Raw genomic sequence first — 16,857 nt, 5'->3', positions numbered from 1 at the left:
TAATCTCTTACACTGCGAGCAATCAACAATTCACATTAACAGGACGTAGAATTTACTCATGAAGATAACGGTGCAAACAAAGAAGTGGAAGGAATCATACACATAGCAGAACCGTGTACATGAAGCCTGTACAGCTGCCCACGGAGAGCCTATAGATGTGTAATACTGAGCCATAGGCACAGAGTTCCACTGTATGGAGCCTCTGTATGTCACCTTATTACAGGGTATGCTTCTCTGGAAGCAACGTTCAATGTGCTGTTAAAATTCATTTGAATTCAAGACAAAAATAAACTCAATATGCCTCCATATGAAATTGGAGGTAGACACAGATACAGAAATGGGAAAATAGACTTCTATGGGTGCCATGTTACTGTTTCGTACAACTCAAAACTTCTACAGAGCCATAATACAGCCATGTGCATGTGACAGTAAGGCCTCATTCAGACGGCCACACTCGTTCCATGATATACGGATCGTTTGTCGGCCGTATTTTCCGGACTGACCACAGTTCAGGGAGCCGGGCTCCTAGCATCGGAGTTATCTATGATGCTAGGAGTTTCTGCCTCCCAGTGGGAATTCTGTACCGTTCTATAATCATGTTTTCAGTACAGGACAGTTTTCCCACATGGAGGCAAGGACTCCTAGCATCATAGATAACTCCGATGCTAGGAGCCCGGCTCCATGAACTGTGGTGGTTCTGTATATCATGGACCAAACACGGCCGTCTGAATGATGCCTTAGTCAAAACTTTGGCAAAAGCTGAGGCTTTCAATAGTTTAAATATTAGAGAACATGAAAACATTATTATCAATATAATGTAACAATGACATAGGCCTGGGCTACATGGCATTGTGTGACAGCCAAAACTCACATGGGCGTTGGACCCACTAATACCTTAGACCCTACCAATCAAGTGACAAAATAAACATTCTTGACTTTTTTTTATTGGCTCAGCAATAAAACTTTAATAGACATCATTAGAAAACAACAAAAAAAATTAAGATGCCAGTAGAAGAGTTTAAGGACGGCCTATTGGATACCTAGCTACTGGGATTTATCCAACACTAACTGAATCACGCAATGGGGGAAATTTACAAAGACTGGTGTTTCATTCGCCAGTCTTCAACTGAAGCGCGCTGGAATTGAATAAGCAGGCATAGATCTGCACCATATTTTATGCCATTTTCTGGCTTAAGTGATTGTAAATTTGTTGGTCCGTAGGAGCCTCTGCTTTCTCCTGATAAATCCTGTCTATTTTACTTACAACTTTTGAAAAGAGGCAAAGGTGTTGAAAGTCGCAAAGAGAATTTCAACATGCCCGACTCTTTTGTTTATTATTAGATAAGCCGCTGCCAGAGGATTCTAGCAGTGGCTTTCTCCCTGAGAACACATGCACGCTCGGCCAAATGGAGCGTGCATGTGTCCGGGGGAATCGGGAGGAATAGCTGTCGGGCAACGTCTATCTAAATGTATGCCCAGCCTTAAAGAGGCTCTGTCACCACATTATAAGTGCCCTATCGTGTACATGATGTGATCAGCGCTGTAATGTAGATTACAGCAGTGGTTTTTATTTAGAAAAACGATCATTTTATGACCTATTTTAGATTTATGCTAATGAGTTTCTTAATGGACAACTGGGCGTGTTTTACTTTTTGGCCAAGTGGGCGATGTACAGAGGAGTGTATAACGCTGACCAATCAGTGACCAATCAGCGTCATACACTTCTCTCCATTCATTTACACTGCACTAGTGATATAGCTATATTGATATGTGCAGCCACATACACTAACGTTACTGCAGTGTCCTGACAATGAATATGCATTACCTCCAGCCAGGACGTGATGTCTATTCACACTCCTGACACTTCGCTAACATTTCTGTGAGATTTACAGCAAGGCAAATGTAATCTTGTTTTAAATGACAGTTTAAAGCGTAATCTCGCGAGATTACGCTTTCCTTGCTGTAAATATCACAGAGACGCTACAGAAGTGGTCAGGATTCTGAATACACATCACGTCCTGGCTGGAGGTAATGTATATTCATTGTCAGGACACTGCAGTAACGTTATAGTGTGTTTATGTGGCTGCACATAGCGATATAGCTATATCGCTATGTGCTGTGTAAATGAATTGAGAGAAGTGTATGACACTGATTGGTCACTGATTGGTCAGCGTCATACACTTCTCTCCACAACGCCCACTTGGCCATATAGTAAAACTCGCCCAGTTGTCCATTAAGAAAAGCTACTATAGGTCATATCTCCGTCAAAAATGATTGTTTTTCTAAATAAAAAACACTTCTGTAATCTACATTACAGCGCCGATCACATCATGTACAAGATAGGGCACTTATAATGTGGTGACAGAGCCTCTTTAAACTGTTCAGTTACTTCTTGCTGATCTCATGAGTCAAACAGCAAGCAGAATGTTACAAGTCTTATCGTTAAGATCAAGATGACATGAGGAATTCTACCTGATCAGATCCTAAGCATACATTAATGTCTTACGGTGACTGACAAAGGACTTCTTCATGCCTGCCAGCTTAGGTTTTTATTTTATAGACTGTCAATTACCGAACATATGACATAACAACTATTTATTTCTTTAGGCCACTGAAAAGAATCACAGAGAAGATTTGGGGAGATTAGGACAGAGTTACTAATGCTGTCTAAGATTTAGACAGCATAAACTTGTAGTCGGAATATGCACCAAATTTATCACAGTCGCAGTATGATGAATTCTTGAAAGACTCTTTTCTCATCCCTATACCACCTCTTGGTCGGCTTAGTTTACGTTTGGTGCAGTTTTGCTGCATGTCGGTGCAGTTTTGCTGCATGTCGGTGCATTTTAAGCCACGCCCTCCTTTATAGACACTTTTGTAGAGTGTTTAATAAGACGCAAACATTTGTTCTATTTGTTGCATTTGCTTCATAAATAGGTCTGAAACTTGATGCGATATTATAATTTTGTCAGGATATTCTAGACATAAACACATTAGTAAATTTGCCCTATTGTAATAAACAAATAATAGTAAGAAATGTAATTGTTGTGATTTATTAATGGTAGCTATAAAATGTAGGTTTCAGACAAAAATATCACGGAAAATAATTATAATGTGTAGCACAATTCTATAAGACTCTGTTCACACTCTCGCAGTTTTCTGTTCTTGGGGCTTCTGTTTTCACCTCAAGAATAGTGTATTCTTCATCACTATTCTAACTACCATGGACCCTATTACAAACCAATAGGATCCGTCAGGATTCATCTGGACCCTTTGAAAATGGATCTGTCAAAGCCGTCATTGCTTTGTTAAGAACCAATGTCATGATGCTATTGCGAATAGGGCACACATGTACCTTTAACTAAATCCTACCGAATTGTTGCCAGAATAAAAAGAATTGCATACCAAATATTAGATTCAGTATTATAAAGGAATGTTTTGTATCCATCCGAACATTTTCTGAAAATAATCACTCTTTATATAATTGTACACTTCAGCATTAATAGGAATAGAATGAGAGATATTTTATAGAGCTCCAGTTGCAAAGTCTCTCTATTAGGGCGGGTTCACACATAGCGTAAATACTGCAGATTTTCCGCACCAGATTGTGTTGCGGAAAATCTGCAGCATAATACAGTATCAGCAGAGTGGATGAGATGTGAACAAATCTCATCCACACGCTGCGTAAATAAGGGGAAGAACCGCTCAGAAATTTACCTGCTGTGCGTTTTTTGAATCCGTAGCATGTCAATTGTATTTGCGGAATCGCTGCTTTTTTGTTGCGGGTTCTCCGCATTTAATTCAATGGGGAGGTAAAACCAACAAATAGCAGATGTTGCATTTTTTGCGCCGGAAAAGTTGTGAATCCGTCGCAAAAATCACAACTCAGAAAATAAAATCTTATACTTAGTTACTTACTTACTTCTGTGTTTCTTCGTCCAGGCTCGTCTCCTGGGATGACATTTTATCCCATGTGACCGCTGCAGCCAATCACATGGGATGAAACATTATCCCATGAGGCCGGGCTCCAGGACGGCATAGGGATGTGTCGCCATGCATACGGGGAAAGTATTAAACTTTCTTTTACGTGCAGTTTCCCCAGCGGACATTGCGGCCGAAAAACTGCACCACAATTGGGTGCAGTTTTTTGGCCGGAATTCCCTGCGGGCTCCAGTGCGGATACGCTATGTGCTTTTAGGCAGCGCAGCCGCCCAGTGCGAACATACCCTAAGTCTCTACATTTGCCTCGTATTTCCACAGCATAAAACTTTACAATGTAATCCAATAGGAAAAATATTCCGCAATGTTGTGGAATGTTTTTCCCATCGCATTACATTGTAGAGTACAATGCAAGGCAAATATGTCACGTATAATTGCACTCTTAATGTGTACCCCCTGACAGAATGTAGGCACTGTAAGCAGGACTATCAATAAGCAACAGCTTTTTGTTTTTTCACTTCCTAATCTGCCAAATGTAAAAATGTAACAAAGTTGCTGAATTTACAAAAAAACCTGGGTAATACAAAGTCTAAGGTTCATTTTAGATTACACGACGGAGTAGTACCTCCTGACAATGAATCACTTGTCAACGTTTTCTAATGCCCATATCACATCCGACAAGGCTCTTGACAAGGCTTTCAAGTTCTTCAGTTGATCACTGGCTACTATCATCCTGAGAACAGTTTCCAGACAGTACATTCTCCATGTTACAGAAACACATATCCTTGTAACCCACTCCAGGACAGAAGAGCAGTTCACACTAACCATGAATAAGGCACAGTCCTTTTTCTTTATCCATGATGGTTTCAATATGAAGCCAATATGCTGCAGTACCATAATCACAAATTTAACATGGCCATATGTATAAAAATATTCTAAAATGGCCATAGGTACCAACACAGCAATAAATAATATTATTACTATTATTAATAATAATAATAATAATAATAATAATAATAATAGAAACACAAAAATAAAAATAATAATAAATATTCTAACAAGCGACAAGAGTGAAATCTCCTGCTATGGCTGTTCCTTTAGGTAATAAAATAAATGTATGTATATACCATGTATAATTCATACACCCTCACACATGTGTGAACAACCTACTGCAAAAGTTTGACATTTCAAAAGGTTCCTCAACCCTTCAAATTACTTTGCTATGTATCTTATCTTATTCAAACAATCTAATTGCCACCCAATCTTTCAACGGCACATCATCTTAGCACCTAGCTGACAGGATCGGCATTCACCTGAGGGCCTCATTAGACTATGACAGTTCAGCGGGACAAAAATACCTCAACAATACCTGCTCAACACCCTGGCTGCTGACTGACAAGCAAATAATTGGGCTAAACAAACCCAAAAGCACAGTGCAGCTGCCAGAAACCAGTGTGTGCTGCAAGTCTTCCAAAATAACAGTCAGAGTAGTGACTGCTTCACGTCACTGTAAATCTTTGAACAGCAGAAAGTGGTGACACATAGCAATGACAGCCTTAGAAATGTCATGCTAGTTACTTCAGGGATTGAAGTCTCTTATTCACAGGAAAGTGAGAAAATGATACAGTAACTTAGCAAAAGCAGCAAATGTTTTTAAGGATAGATATATATTCTTTTGGCAGATCTTTTAATTTAGGAATTATAAGGGTTGTCCGGAACTCGGACCTTTTTATAAAAAAATCTTGTTCCTGTAAAAAATTGAAAATAAAAAAAAAACTTTGTTATATACTAACTGTCAAAATGCTTCTTATGTCCCCCACCGCCTATGTCTATCGGTCCCAAGCAACATTAAAAGAACTTGTCATCCAATCCCAGTGATATCTTGTCCTTGTGACAAAGTGTCCCGAGGCAGAGATTGGACACGCGATCAAATGATGTTACACTTCAACAATATTGATGCAATATCTCTTCGGCCTAGTAAGCACAAAGAACTGATGAAGATCGATGGTAGAAGAATTCAGATGGATAGTATATTCCAAATTACCCTGTGAGTTACTGTAAAGCTTTAGTTCATGTGGCTTTGCAATGTGTACGGACCCTAAAACAACTTCTAACTTCTCATTGCTGTTCATTCAATGCCAGGCCACGCTTGACTATGAGATGTTGGTGCATTACCATTTTCTTCCTATAGGTGGAATCCTGTTCCTTCCAATCAATATACAATATTTTACAATAAGTCACCTCCTCTGTGTAGAGCAGTATAGCTGCACCAACAAGCTAAACTAAATAATATAGTAGTAATGAAGCAAAATCTAATATATATCTACTGATTCTTTATCAAAAATGAAAATAAATATTTACACCCATAACCAAGGTACTTGATTCCAAATACATTTTCACACATAGTTTAATATGCAATATAATTACACGAGCTACAACCACACCATTTCATATAATGACATTTTAATTCAAAATAAAGGGAATTAAATATATGGAAAATGGAGACTAAATAATCCTGTTCCGTAATGGTAAATAATGATGCACTACTGCTGGTGTAGAAGGGGTTATTCACAGATGTATTGAAATGATTGTATTTAATAGAGTATTGTTACGCTGTCACTGTTAAAGTGTAGGTGCACTGTATGTCTAATTCCAAATACTGTACTGAAAAGCATCCAGTCCAAGTGTTCTTAACCTGTGAACCGTGATAAATGAAATGCAAGCTGTATTCATGCCCTGTACCAATGTTGCTGCTTGTTACCATGTATGAAGCATCATTTAATGGCGTAACCAAGATGCAGAATATTCCGATGTTCTCGCCCTCTTAACGGCCAGCCTAAGCTCAATAGGCAAGTCACTCTTGAATGTTCCTCTGGAGCTTGTTTCCAAGGAGACCGTGCCCTCGGAGAATAAGTAACCTGAGCCATTCCAGCCCCCTATTCTCTTTTGACAAGATGTTGACTGCTAGAGAATGCCATATCCCTTGGGATTAATAGCTTACTTAGAGTCGAAAATAGTGGTGCCAAACCAGTCCTCCATAACTGGCACCCACTTCAACACAAAACAAGAATGACAATTAATGGATTTGCAAAGCTTATGGAAATTGTGTCTGGAGCTGCCTGCTTGTCTCCGAGTTGAAAGAACTCACCATGTTTGTTTTAATCTTAGATTTCTTTGCCAATATGTCACTAAACCATGAAACAAATATACTTCCTCACACTCAAGAACGCAAGACGAATGCACCAAATGGACCGTCAACATAAAGGCACGGAACCTATAAGGTGATAGAGTAATAAGGTAACCTGATCCAGGCACTTATTTTTTTACCAAATATGTCTAATCGTTTTTGATAATTATTAAACCTAACGTAGAACGATGAACCGTTCCCACCAAAGGAAATGTATTTTACTGGTCAAGACTTTGAACAGAGATTTCAACATTTTTCATGGTCATTAGTCATAACATTTACACAACATAACAATGATCAGAGAATTTCAATGTAAGCTAATGGGTCATAACAAAATTATTGTTGCATGTGAGTCCCTTCAGAATTATATATATATAGACTGAAAGTCTGTCAGTAAATCTAGATATGTATTATAAATCATAAAGTAAAACTTTGAATTATCCAGTGACCAAAGGTTAAAATGCCTGTGATACTGCAGGTGAAATGTGTCAGATAAACGAGAATAGTATTTTCAATGGACTCTTGAAGAAATCCAAATATGTGCACTTCTTGCTATCAGTTAATTAATATATGCACTTAAGACTATTCTCCTTCCAAAAAAGCACTTGAGAGCAATTCATTTGCTCTCCAGCCGGCTATCTTTTAAGCAAAAGTTTGCACTAAGCATTTAAACAGCTCATTCAGGACTTTATTCAACACACCTTATACAAACAGACATTGTGTAGCACTCACTCATCAGCTGATACCATGTGCGTGCGAGACTGTTTGTATTCTCAGGAACAACAGCAAATGCATTCACCAACAAGATAAGCAGTTAGAAAACTTCAGTGTTGTGTGGCTCCACTAAAAACGGAATATTTAAGACCAGCTATAGCGACCTTGACCATGAAACGTCACTACTGCTTCATAAAGTCTTATATTGACTACATAAAATGGTATAGCTGCTCTGAACATTTTTGATAATGAATTAAAAATTATAAAAAACAATTATTTATTATTAGACTACTTGAAACCAATGTCTCAATTTCCATTCTGCAAATCCTATTTAATAGCCCTACGCGTTTTAGACTTTTACATACGTATTGACTAAACATCCAAGGTTAATTCATGTCATATGGTGCAGTCCGGCTTGGATATTTCATTCCAAATGAATGAATATTGATCAAAATTTAGTTGGCAATATATCATTTATGTAGAGACTTCAGCAAATACTACACAGGTTGTTAACATTCTCGTCTGCTGACCTGCGGGGCAAGAGGATTGGAAGAGTCTGGCATCTGAATCTAACACCTTGTCATGTCACCATCCCTATCTGACCTAACCCTGTCCCATTATGCCTGGACCCTGCTCTTGAAAGGACAATGTTGTACTTATCAAACGGCAAATACAATTACCCTTCATTAAGCTGACGACCTAAGCAGCAAAATATATTTGTCTAGGATAGTGAAGAAAAAAAAGAAAGAGGACAGAAGTCTTGTGTAAACAGCCGAACAATACAGCTTTATCTTATCTCAAGAACGTATTGCTGCTTGTCTGTAACTGTGTGCTTTACTGCCAAAATAAAATAAATTGAGATAGCATGTTCTTTCCTAAGTCATACTAATTGCTTGGCTAATTGATGTTTGTTGAACTTTCTCCATTTCATTGAGTGATTAGGTACAAAGCTAACAGTTGACATCTGTAGGTGCTTAACTGGCGTCTGTAATTACTGTTAATGTTAAATAATTGTTACTTAATTGGAATGGTAACTGGCTGAATGGAATCCAGATTGTGAAGCAACAAAAAGAAAATCTATTTAAATAAACATACATCTTTCACAAAAACATTTTACTATGGTTCGGAAAACCGCTATCAACCATCATACTGAGAAGTTATCTCCGGGGATCCATATTAACATAGTTACACAGTAAAGCTGAAAGAAAGGATCAAAAAGTTTTGTTGATCCAGAGGAAGACTGAATGGTTAGATAGTTGCCAATTCACTCTTGGGGTTGGGGATAAAAATTCACTCCTGACCCGGCAAAGCAAAACCATAGATTGACTGCCCATATCATGACAATATCATACTTCTTATATGACATCATGTACTGTAACTACTAACCTGATTCTCATCATACACATACAAATATAGTGTCAAGGACAGATCTTATTCATAAAAGATCAGAACCCTCGTTCTTTACAGCTCTGCAATCCCATACATTCAAGAACCCCTAGATATAAATATCTGCCGTAATTTGTTAGAAGTTGTTACTAGAACCCCAGATATAAACATTTTACCCATATCTATTAAATATGACAAAAACCCATACAATTTTAACTACAATAATATTAAACCGGCACACTCAATCTTCATCATCTATGTAACAATATCACCATTAATAAGCTAGAACTGGGATCCTTAGCCAGAAATATAAATAATGTATATTTACTATATTTATTATCATTTCATTCTAATATGTTGGTGCCACCCCAGCATTCCGCTTCTGGGGCACAAACTCTGCCAACCCTTCACCTAGCCACATCCTGGCATACAGTACAAAACATTACCCCAATATTTATCGTCTAGAACAAACAAAAAATAAAACTCCCATGCCTTAATGCTAAACTCTAACAATCCAGTCATCAAAGATTTAATTCCCATTCATAAGACGGAGGCACGGCTTTCCTAGATACCAAACAGTCATTATGTAACCAATTATAAAAAGCTCATCACAAATGAATTACAATGATTTTATTTATAAACCTTCCCTAAACAATTCTAAGTATTTAAGACATTGCCATTGTAGATGTTTACATTGTATGGATTGTTGTCTACAACAAGAAGTTAAGAAATGCTGATACAGCAATTATCTAGTCTACAGATTCTCTGGGATTAAAGAGAGTTAAAGTGCTAATCTAGGAAATCTCATTAATCATACATAATGTATTGTTCTAATTGGATATCGATGTCTAAATCCCATTTACAAACCTTGTACAATCAGACTGCTGTGTGAATTGGGGCTTTTAAGAATACAGATATGGTTCAGAGAGGGGAAAATTGACCTTCCTTTCAGCGTTTTCTTTGCTCTTGGCAAGTAACACTACATAATGTGTAAAGGAGCCCTGACTTTTAAACACAGGCGAACCTGCTTTGTTTAAGAATTGAAACATGATGTTCATCAAACTGACAGCTTCTTGACAGCCTTGTCAACCACCTATCCACCCAATCGCTAAACATACTGCAGCCAAAACCTTACTAGACTCCTATACACACCAGAGGTCTTGCACCTGTTTTTTTTTTAACCCAAGAACAGAGAATCTTCTTTCAAGTTGTGTTATACTTGATGTTTAAAGAACTAATCCTCCCAAAAAAACAACAAAAGGCCTCCCCTTAGGCCCTTCTATTCCAACCCTGAAAATAAATACCAGTCGGCCTCGTTTTTTTAGCACCTGGGTTATGTATTGAGCCCTGGCCTGATTCACAGTACCAGCTTGAATTAGCATATGGCAAGAAGGGGGGGGGGGGACTCGTGAAGGGAGAAGAATGGGTCCATTTTGATGGAAATAGAGGCCAAAAGAATAATCCACCATCCACTAAAAAGCCTATTTGTGTATGGATTCCCAAGCAAAGCCTAGAAGAGCTGATGTTGATTTTAGAATACACAAAGAGCCTTTAATCCTTTCAAGGGAACTAAGTCACAACAGAAGAGAGCCCCACAAGAAAGTCTTGCTGTCAAGGGGGCTTATTCAAAACCAAATAGATGCCACAAATCAAACCCTGTAAGTAAACACAAACAGAAATATGGGAAATGTGGTGGAGAGAATAAAAGAGACGAGAGGGGAAAGGAACAAGGGACCCTCTTCATCAATCGTGCCTCATTCTTGGTGAAGTGGGCTCTTCACCCCAGAAACAGACTATCAGGTAGGAATGTAGATTGACGGGGCCACCTCCTCTTCCTCTGGCCGAGGGCCACATTAACTGGTGAATTGCTGCTGCAGTTATATATGCTGTTGTCATTCTAATAACTTTATAGCTTTCATTATAATGATATAATAGACTGCTGTCATTCTGCATTATAGTAGTAAATGACCCTGACACTACGCAGCAGACCAGGTCTTCATCTGCGGTAAAAGCGTAGCAGACGTGAAATTACCTCAAACCACAAATATTATTGCAACTCCATCTATAGTGGAAACGACATAGAAATGTATAAAAAATAAAAAGCAAGTGTTCATGTAAAAAAATCATCGGCTTCTACAAGTTTCCTTAACCATCTCTGTTTGTGTTTGCATTGCTGACCATACAAGTCACGGTAGAAGAACAGACACACATATGGTGGTATTCTTCACTATGGTATTCTTCAGTCAACCAGTTTGACTGCGTCCTACTTTGCTCATCAACAATATGCAGCCAATAGTGTTAGGAAAATATCTTAAATTCTTGGGATTGGTCTTATTCCAAACTACTAATAGAAAGGTTTTGGTCTTCACTCCGTCTGACAATAATAACAGTGTAGTGGGAACACATTGTATGCAATGTCCATTAAAAATAATCATTCCACCATGACCCTGATCTGGCAAGTCTTTTAAAAGCAATTCCTTGTACGAACAGTACTAAATTTGTATGCTTTTCCATGGATAGTTCATCTGAGGAATGCGGCATCTTAACAATTCCCATTTAATACAGTCCAGACATTTTATTTATTTTTTTTACAGTAATTGAGGCCAAAGAAGATACATAATGATAGAAGAAATATGATGAACTTACCATTATTTGGGATGGCGCTAAAGAATTTCTCAGAACCGGCATCCGAGACCTAAAATATAAAACCGATTTAGTCATTTGTTTGTTTGATGAATTGCAGCATTTAGGTTCTTGAATATATAACAATATATTTGAATTCATTAATGTGAACATTCTGAAGACAAAGATAAAAGATAACACAATCACCTTATATATATATATATATATATATATATATATATAATTATATATATATATATATATATATATATATATATATATATATATATATTAAGTAATCATATAATATTTTGCCAACGGAAAATATATATTTAGTGGAACAATAAGCGAACAAATAAGATGAAGTTGCAATAGTAAACACAATTCCACTAGATGGTGCTATTTAGCTACATATTTCATAATACAATTTTTTTTTCACATAGGCCAAATTATGCTGTTTCCAACCTCATGCACTTTCTTGATGTGCTGTGTTACCAAATGTGGTACAGCTCAAGTAGTGCAGTGGTGTTGTGGTTCCATAGACACATTATTTTTAATCACTCTGTCTCTCTTGGCTCGGCACATTTCTGATACACTGGGATGTTTCTTAACCTACAGCGGTTATACCAGTTGCCGGTTATTATTGTGTATCAGTGTGATCCTATAAATACAGTCACAGACTGTACAATTCCATTTCTAGACTCATATTGTAAATGTTACATGGCACATGTATACTGTACGATATAGATAGATAGACAGACAGACAGACAGACAGACAGACAGACAGACAGACAGATAGATAGATAGATAGATAGATAGATAGATAGATAGATAGATAGATAGATAGATAGATAGATAGATAGATAGATATGAGATAGATAGATAGATAGATAGATAGATAGATAGATAGATAGATAGATAGATAGATAGATAGATAGATAGATAGATAGATAGATAGATATGAGATAGATAGACAGATAGATAGATAGATAGATAGATAGATAGATAGATAGATAGATAGATAGATAGATAGATAGATAGATAGATAGATAGATAGATAGATACTATATATGTGTACTGATATATCATAGGATACAGAATATTTTAAGGTGGTATGTCAGACATACATATAGCGGACCTTACAATGAAGTCACAAGGCTTGTAAGGATGTTTTTAAATAAACGGTAACTTTTTTGGAGGAGAGGGTTATAAAAGTGCATAAATAGATCTTGCACTAGACAGGTCTGTTATATGACATTCTTTCACTTGTTATTCATTATAAGGTTCATATAAAATGTTCCCTGCATTCACAGGTTTGATAAATTTATACAATTGCATATTTATGTATATTAATGAACAAGCAGAGACTGGAAAAATATGGATTTTTAGATGACGGAATATATGGAGGCAAGATCCCTTCACAACGGCAAATGAAAGCAAACTTCATCAGTAGTATTGACTTGCTCTGATCTCCTGAAGGTCAAAGGTCAATGACCTGACCACAAACAGTGCCAACAAGGTGCTGAATACGCTATGTATAGTATTGCTGGCCAGGAGAAATGTGGGCGAAGGAGAAGAGCAAGATTGGAATAATATGTGCATGTGGATCCTACAAGAAATTGTTATTATACTAAAAAATAAAGATATTATTAATATGATGAAACAGTTTCCACACACCCCTAAAATGCTGCAGATACATTGTAACCAGAATTTTAGGAATAATGTAGTGTATGTATCTGTGTATCACCTACGTAATGTATGTAAAACGTCTCTAGAAAGATTCCTGTACAAAATATCTATAGGGACAAATGCGTACTGAAATGTAAAGACCATTTATTTAGTAACTTCTGAGGGGCCAGGCAAATATTTGGGTTGGTAAATTTGTGTACTTAGATTCCTTGCCAAGATTACACAATTTTATGTTATGTGCTAATAAGAAAAAATAAAGTAACGCATTCACATTAAATAGAAACAAACTATTCATAATAACAAGCCTGGATATGGCAAGGAACTTTATACTATAACCACAATGAAGCATTGAGATGGTAGATAGATAGATAGATAGATAGATAGATAGATAGATAGATAGATAGATAGATAGATAGATAGATAGATAGATAGATAGATAGATAGATAGATAGATAGATAGATATGAGATAGATAGATAGATAGATAGATAGATAGATAGATAGATAGATAGATAGATAGATAGATAGATAGATAGATAGATAGATAGATAGATAGATATGGGATAGATAGATAGATAGATAGATAGATAGATAGATAGATAGATAGATAGATAGATAGATAGATAGATAGATAGATAGATAGATAGATAGATAGATATGAGATAGATAGATAGATAGATAGATAGATAGATAGATAGATAGATAGATAGATAGATAGATAGATAGATAGATATGAGATAGATAGATAGATAGATAGATAGATAGATAGATAGATAGATAGATAGATAGATAGATAGATAGATAAATAGATAGATAGAGAGAGAGAGAGAGAGATAGATAGATAGATAGATAGATAGATAGATAGATAGATAGATAGATAGATAGATAGATAGATAGTGGGGGGGGGGGGGGTATGGCAAGCAACGAAAATACTGAGTATGTCTCAGTAAGATTTTTTCTTAGAATAATTCTGTAGTTTAGGCCCAGGATAAATAAATATAATGACAGTATGTCCATAACTTACCCCAAAAAACTGTAATTTACATAATTGTGTTTATTTTAATATAAGCTTCAAATGAAATCAACCATTAAATATTTCATGAAAAAAAAAATAAAAAAATATGCCACAAAGTGACAAAATTTAGAACATTTTATTTGATAAATTGTGAAATGGCAATACTATTTTATTTATTTTAATTATATTATTTATCTTTATTTAAGCATTAAATACCACAGGGTCAACTTCTACGGCTCGGCACTTACAGTCGCAAAATTCAAGCCTATGGAATGTATGAATATTACTTCCCGCAATCTCTATTACACAGTACTAAAAATATATATCCTTTATATGAGCCACGGTGAAATATTATATCTAAGTGATATATTCATTGGAATTATTTAGAAAAAAATCTTTCAAAGTCGAGTATGAATTCATTTTTTAGATTGCCGTCTGTTATACGCAATTATTATTGATTATTTACGCTCAATTAGAAATAATCTGTTTTCCCTTTGTAATATATATTTTTTTAATTTTATATGCAACAACTGACATTTAAAAAAATCATTTTCAGATATTCTCATTTTATCATTGCTAAGCTCTCGCCTCCCAATCTACAGCCTATGCAAATCCCAGTTGTTGAACTGATTGTGACTATTCTTTCGCTGTCAGTTGATATTAATGACTACATTGACAATCACAAATTCATATCGCCAAAATGAGACTCCTTAACACAATCAGGGAATAGGGAAACCTCATTATATTCACTATTGTTCTTTCAGAACTTTTCATTATGGCCATAATAAGGAGTTTTCAGCAGAAAAATAAGACGCTTCTTTTACCCTTACAAATAATGCATGGAAGGTGCTTTCCACATGTTATCTTTTATACATTTGCAATGTTATATAAACACATCAGCACAGACAGGGACAGCTTGTATATTCATATAACTGCACATTATTCCATGTCCTCGTCGTTGATGGATACATAATTAATAGCAAACACTGACCTTCTATGACCCAAGAAGAACCCCACACAGGTAATATATGTATATATATATATATATATATATATATATGTATATATACACTACATCGTACATTTCCATGAATGTACACAGTGTTCAGGACACACATCTTCATTATGAGGATCCAGTGCATTGTCAATCACTTTGTTGCCTATGGTATATTCATATCACTCCTATTAATTTTCTTTGTTAAGCGATGGGGTACAATATGTTGGCACATTTAGAACAAAGGATAACAGTAGTAGCCATAGTTGTGCTCTGTATACATATATATATATTCCCAATATAATTAAAGTCTTGTCGTCCACGATATTGTCACAGGCGAGGTGAGAGAAGAAGGGAGCTTGTGCTGGATATAAATAGCTGGCTGAGGGCAGAGGAGTGGGAGATGTTAAGGAGGGCAGTCAGGGATACAGGGGGCAGCTGCCTGGCTGCTTAGCTACATTCTGCCTTCCCTCCCCAGTTGGGACCTAGATCAAAGCAATCTTTCCAACATATTGTTTTCCGGGAAGTAGGCTACAATGGAAAACACAAAAGGATGTGGCAGGGAAACACAGTAATGAAGCAAAAATAAATAAATAAAAGTATTGAATAAGAGGAAAATAAATAATACTAAGAAGGACAATACACATTGTAGCCACTTAATATAATATCTAAAAGTAGCAATCTATAGAGCTGGCACTTGGTGCCATTGTTACGTGTATGGTTTATTTTTCGATATCATTTTATACACTATATTTTGTATACCTAGAAATATTTCCACACACCCACACATAGACATCTACATATATAGGGTTATTATACCCATCTACATAGCCCCTTTTTCTCTAAGCAGCTCCTACATAATGGTCTGAATAACTGTCATTATGACATGTCCTTCCTATTCCCTGATAACCACTATATATAGTAGTGCCATGCCATGTATGTGCCACCAGCTCTCATCCTGGAGGTAAACAATAACAAGAAGCCAACATGACAATGACAAGTATATGGGTGTAGTAAGTGTGATGGAGAGGACACTGGCATAGAATGACTGATACGGTACCTGGATAGTGATTCATCCACAGAATACGATCCAGATCGGACTTTACATTCGCTCTCCACGTAAATAATACACTATTTTACCCTGGCAGTAATAATCCATAGGGGCAGGATCCCTTGCAGCCATTGAAGATACATCCAGACGTCCAGCGCAGAGAGAGGATATATATATATATATATATATATATATATATGCATATATATATATATATGTATATATGTATGTATATATATATATATATGTATATATATGTAT

General features: G+C 36.3%; 1 protein-coding gene across 2 annotated transcripts in view; it reads right to left on the bottom strand.

Moving 5' to 3' along the window:
- Nucleotides 1-16,857, bottom strand: part of AUTS2 (activator of transcription and developmental regulator AUTS2) — a 1,220,758-nt gene that overhangs the window by 59,404 nt on the left and 1,144,497 nt on the right. For both annotated transcript variants that reach the window (XM_075852897.1, XM_075852898.1), the window contains exon 6: nucleotides 11,873-11,921. In XM_075852897.1, the coding sequence (XP_075709012.1) occupies nucleotides 11,873-11,921 (49 nt within the window). The remainder of the gene's footprint in view (nucleotides 1-11,872; nucleotides 11,922-16,857) is intronic.

Source organism: Rhinoderma darwinii, chromosome 2 (genome assembly GCF_050947455.1).
Source record: "Rhinoderma darwinii isolate aRhiDar2 chromosome 2, aRhiDar2.hap1, whole genome shotgun sequence".
Taxonomy (NCBI): domain Eukaryota; kingdom Metazoa; phylum Chordata; class Amphibia; order Anura; family Rhinodermatidae; genus Rhinoderma; species Rhinoderma darwinii.
This window is presented reverse-complemented; position numbering and strand designations above follow the sequence as displayed.